Source organism: Lactuca virosa, chromosome 2 (genome assembly GCF_052849685.1).
Source record: "Lactuca virosa cultivar CGN04683 chromosome 2, Lactuca_virosa_CGN04683_v6, whole genome shotgun sequence".
Taxonomy (NCBI): domain Eukaryota; kingdom Viridiplantae; phylum Streptophyta; class Magnoliopsida; order Asterales; family Asteraceae; genus Lactuca; species Lactuca virosa.
This window is the reverse complement of record NC_136427.1, coordinates 144,491,218-144,497,077: the sequence shown is the minus strand read 5'-3', so window position 1 is coordinate 144,497,077 and position 5,860 is coordinate 144,491,218. Positions and strand designations below refer to the sequence as shown.

At 31.7% G+C, this 5,860-nt stretch overlaps 1 protein-coding gene across 1 annotated transcript in view; it reads left to right on the top strand.

Annotated features, from left to right (window-relative positions):
* Nucleotides 1-2,739: 2,739 nt before the first annotated feature.
* The window catches only part of LOC145157827 (uncharacterized), an 8,658-nt gene continuing 5,537 nt past the window's right edge, over nucleotides 2,740-5,860 (top strand). The window contains exon 1 of the mRNA XM_079076813.1: nucleotides 2,740-4,072. Within this exon, the coding sequence (XP_078932939.1) occupies nucleotides 2,740-4,072 (1,333 nt within the window). The remainder of the gene's footprint in view (nucleotides 4,073-5,860) is intronic.

Genomic DNA, 5,860 nt, shown 5'->3' with positions numbered 1-5,860 from the left:
TTCATATGTGAATATTACATAGTATTACATGGTATATCACATGTGAATATTACATAGTATATTCACTTGTGAATATTAGATGATATGTTCACCTATGAATAAAGATAAAAGATGGTATATTCATATGTGAATATTACACAGTATATTCACATATAAATATTACAAGGTGTTTTCACATATGAATAACATATAGACTTGCATATTTGTTTTGTGTTTTAATAATCATATATTGATTCAGTTGTGAAAACATATTCATATGTGAATATAACGTGGTAATTTAGTTTATGCATTTCATCAAACAGTTAGAGTGCATACAAGTTAGCTTTTTTAAAAATGTTAAAAACATGATACTTTGACTATTTAAATCTTACAAAATAGTAGATTGATAGAGAGCTATATGAAATTTTTCAAAAAAAATGGTTTGATGTTTTTCTAACCTTAATTTCGAAGATTTGTTTAATGATCGATGTTGAATGAATGATATGAAGTGGATCGGTTGTTGATTATCGATGATGTTGATCTAATGACGTTGGGAGTATAATTAATCTTAGACGTTGAAGATATGCTCGTATTCAAGCAGAATTTAAGGTTAGATTGAAAGAACCAAAAACGAATTTTTGTTGTCTACTGTTGAATGGTGTTGATAAATGTGTTATTGACGAAGATTGATGACTGATTAACACTGGATGACGTTGATCAAGGGTTTAATTGAAGAAATATGGATGCACTAGTACATAAAGCATTTAATAGTGCGGTTAAATTGATTATTTGGTGCGGTTATTGAACTGCCCTAAAAATATCGCATAAAAAAACACCTCTATTTACGTATTTGTGATTGAAGGTTATTATATTATATTTACAAGTTTGACACCGCGTCTTTTAAGCTAAGATGCTAAATAAATGACTGGTTGAGAATGATTCTCACATTCTCAATCTTTTTTTTCTCTCTCTCTCTCTCTCTCTCTCTCTATATATATATATATATATATATATATATATATATATATATATATATATATATATATATATATATATATATATATATATATATATATATATATATATATATATATATATATATATATATAGGGCTAGGTGATTTTGTTTCTTACATTTATTGTGTGCTAGAATGCACCAACAGGAATTTAGTAAATTAAATAATTATTTAATTAAATAAATATAGATATTAAATGATTTCCATAATTATATGTATATTAAATGATATCCATAATTAAAATTCTCTTTTTATGGAAACTAATTAAATCTGTCATTAATGTCAGCAATAACATTCTTTCAGAATGAATTCGCATGTAGGTTTTATATATGACTTCGTATTTTGTTTCAGGACTCATTAACTTAAAATACAATAAAGTTGCATGAAATATGAAGAACGAGAGTGTATTCTACTAGAATACACTCTTATTCTGCTGGAATACACTCTCATTCTTCTAGATATGAATTCATTCTGAAAGAATATTATTGTTGACATTAATGACGAATTTAATTAGTTTCCATAAAAATGAGTTATAAGTATGGATAGCATTTAATATACATATAATTATTACTAAATTCTCATTGGTGCAGTCTAGCACAATAGATGTGAGAAACATTTGAACCTACCTATATATATATATATATATATATATATATATATATATATATATATATATATATATATATATATATATATATATATATGGCTAGGTTATAATGTGGATGAACAACTATTGTGCGAACGTGTGGACAGTGCTATTCTATGAGAATTACTAAACAAATAAGTTGTTTAGTAATGTGAATACCTTCAACCTCACACAATTATTGCCATTTCCATTCATTCTCACTAATTCTTATTCATTTTTGTTCTCACGCATCGTTTTTCACTCATTTTCATTCTTACAGAATACGACTCAATAAACATCCTGACAACATTCTGACAGAATGTGAATAATAATAAAAAAAGTCTATAATAATCTTATAGACGATTTAATTGGTGAGAATGCGTGATAATGACAATAGTTATGTAAGATTGAACGTATTAACATTATCAAACAACATATTTTGTTTGTCATTCTCACAGAATAACACTGTCTACACGTCCGCACAATAGATGTCAATCCACTTTTGAACCTAGCTCTCTCTCTCTCTCATATATATATATATATATATATATATATATATATATATATATATATATGATGTCATAATGTTGTTGGGTAGTGAAGGTTAATTTGACTCTTTGAACACGGCATCTTTCATTTGGATGGAAATGATATGTTTTCGTTGGTTTCAATTATAGATCCTACTATTGGCCTTTAGTGAGTTATCTATGAAGACTCCACAGCATATCCTCAAGAAATGTCGTCTTCGGCAAGACATTTTTGAATATGCAATAATGGTAACAGGGGGGTATGAGTATTAATACCTTTGTAATTTACGTCTTTCAAAAGCACCGCCTGAGTCTATTTATCAAATACGTTACTAGAATATATGTCATCTTACATATACCCGAATGCAAGGGATAAGGTCACCTGATTTTGGAATGTCCGGAATATGTCTAGAATATGCGTCATCTTTACCTAGAATGCATGGAATTAGGTCACCTGATTTGAGAACTTCCTAGTAAATGAACCGATAACCTCAATCGGGAATTTCCATGTAAATGAATCAATTTTCATTTATAAATACTGATCCATAACCTTAACAATATGATTAATCCTCTCAATCCAATACCTTGTTAACATGCTGCTTAACAGGTCACCCACGTTGTTCGAAAATCACACGGACCAAGTGCCTGCGCGTTTAGAGATAGACGATCCTTTCCTAGATTTTGAGGGGTTAGAAAACATTTCAAACGATGAGATCGCTGACTTGTGTTTATTAATAAACAGTGAAGAAGATGTTCCTTCTCAATCATACACGTCTCAAAAAGAATGGAACCTCAACCAGTCTTCTAAAGAGATTGACGCCTCACTGGACTTGATAACTCTTCAACCATCAATGATATTGCCTTCACAACGCATGGAGACTGATAGTGAAGTTCTTGATCTTCACTTATTGATGGCTTACTGCGAAGCCATGGAGAAGGAGCTCATAGTGCTTGCTGATGCCATTCGCAAGCGTCTTATCCAGAAAGCAAACCCTACTGGGGATATCACTGAGCGCTTACTATATTATTTATTTCAAACCCACCACAAGCAATTGGACTACTTGAAACAAGAGTGCATGAAGAGCTTTTGTGTGTGCTTCAGAGCATTCTATCACTTATTCCCATATGGGGTGTTTGCTCACTTCGCAGCCAACTCAGTGATCCTCAATGCAATACGTCAAAAAGCAGACTCTATTCTCATATTCGACTTTGATATAGGAAATGGGGTGCAATGGTCATCGTTGTTGATGGCTTCTGAGCTTCAACACAAGGAACTGAGAATAATATCTATAAGATGGAGTAATGTAGAATCTTGGAGAGAAGATCCTTCTAAATATTTTTCATTTGAGGAGATGAAAAACCAGCTCTACGACCATGCAAGAGCTTTTGATCTCAAATTGACAGTGGAAGACATAGAACTATGTAACATCAAGAAAATGAAGAAAAAATGTATTGCTAAAAGAGGTGTTTGTGTATTTAATTGCATGGTAAACCTTCCACACATGATGAAGGGGAGAAATAAGAAAGATGTTATGGAGTTTATGGAGGTGGCTGAACAATTTGCGTGTGATAGTCACAAAGTTGTCATAACTTTTGGCGATGGGGATGCATGTGATGAAAGTTACGAAAATCAAGAGGGTTTGTGTTCTTTCTTCGAAAACAATATTTCGCACTACCAAGCTATTTTAGAATCAATGGATCACACCTTCTCAAAGAATCTTGACGCAGCAAAAACAGCAATGGAGTGTCTTTTTGTTGCTCCTTTTGTCTCTTTGAATACATGGATGCAGAAGTGGCAGTTTCAAAAAGAGTTTCAATGGGAACCTGTATTTCAGGCTTGGGAAGTGAAGGAGGAGATCATCCTTGAAAGCAAACTAATGATAAGAGAAGGTGATGGTATGCATCAAGTTAAAGTTGAAGGAGACGGTAAGAATCAAATCGTTTTGCTATGGAAAAAACATCCTTTGGTTAGAGTCTCTTTTTGGAAAAGCTGAGAAAATATATGGGGAATTTTAGAAGGTGGACACAGCTCTACCAAAAATAAAATTGGCCCCTAAATATAATTTCTTTTTATGTATAAACAATTTTCATTAATACTATAATAAGTCCATAATTATTAGAAAAAAAGTTGTACATCAACTCTTATATAAATATTCGGAAATATATTGTACTTCAAGAAAACAAGTGAAGTAAGCTCCCCCTTGATCCGATACAAGCGAGCTAAGGGGCATAGATATCATTTCCAAGATATTAAGTATTCCTTATGAAATTGTAAACTAGTAATAGGAATTTAACAACTTGAAATTTGAGAAACTTGTTTCTAGGCAATGGTTATTAGAATAGCCAGCGAGACTTTATATACATTAATTGCATTAGTAAAATAACTGATTTTTTTCATATATTTTAAAACATATGTGGGTTATTAGTTTCATTCGACACGAACTCGTCAACAAGATTTAACTCGAGATAAAGTTCAATGGCATCAACACTACTAGAATATTTGCTTTAAGCTACGGAAATTACCGACAAAAATATTTTGTAGGTAATTTTGGTCTAATTTCCGACAAACTTGCAACAAAAAATTTTTTCAACAAAATAGTGACATATACAAAAACAACAAAAATTCCGTCAGAAAAACGTTGGAAATTTCCTACAGAAAACAAACGGACTGTTAATTAATACTTAAATTTACCTTTTTGTAGGAAATATGTTGGAAACAACTCGTCAACCAGATTTAACTCTAGATAAAGTTCATTGGCATCAACACTACTAGAATATTTGCTTTTAGCTACGGAAATTACCGACGAAAATATTTTCTAGGTAATTTTCGTCTAATTTCCGACAAACTTGCAACAAAAAAAGATTCCAACAAAATTTCAACAAACACTACTAGAAAACATGAGGTTTTCCTACGGAAGATAGCTACAGAAAATTTCCGTAGCTAATTAGCTACAGAATCGCTACGGATCAGCTACAGAATGGGATGCCCTAGTTTAGTAACGGAATAGCTACAGAATAGCTACGGAATAGCTACGGATGCTAGTCCGTACCTATTCCGTAGCTAATTAGCTACGAAATAGCTACAGAATAGCTACATATGTAAATCCGTAGCTATTCCGTAGCTAATTAGCTACGGAATAGCTACGGAATACCTACGGATACTATTTACCTACGGATTAGCTACGGAGTTTGCTTTCCGTTAGAATTCCGTAGCTAATCCGTAGCTAAGTAGCTATGGACTAGCTACGAATTAGCTATAGATTTTTCTTATTTTCGATTTTTCGGGCACCAAACATCGTTTTTTTTGCTTCGTTTTTTTACACCTCTACTATACATGATTATCTATATATTCATCAACTTGTAGCTATTAATATCGTTCATAAAGTCGTGTGCCCCTTCAGGATCAAGTACTCGTTTCACAGTTTAACATTGTAATGCCTATACTTTTCATCAACTTGTAATGGATTATGTTTGTATATGTATATTTATATACATGAATGAGTTGTGGTATATGTGTAAGTGTATATGTGTATGTATACGTGGTTATGAGATGTATGTGAACGTATTCATAAACATTATAGTGTTAAACTACTAAACGAGTAATGGATCACGTATGTGCACACAACTTTATGAATGATATTAATAGCTATAAGTTGGTGAAAATATAGATAATCATGTATAATAGAGTGTGTGAAAAAAACGAAGTTTAGTGCC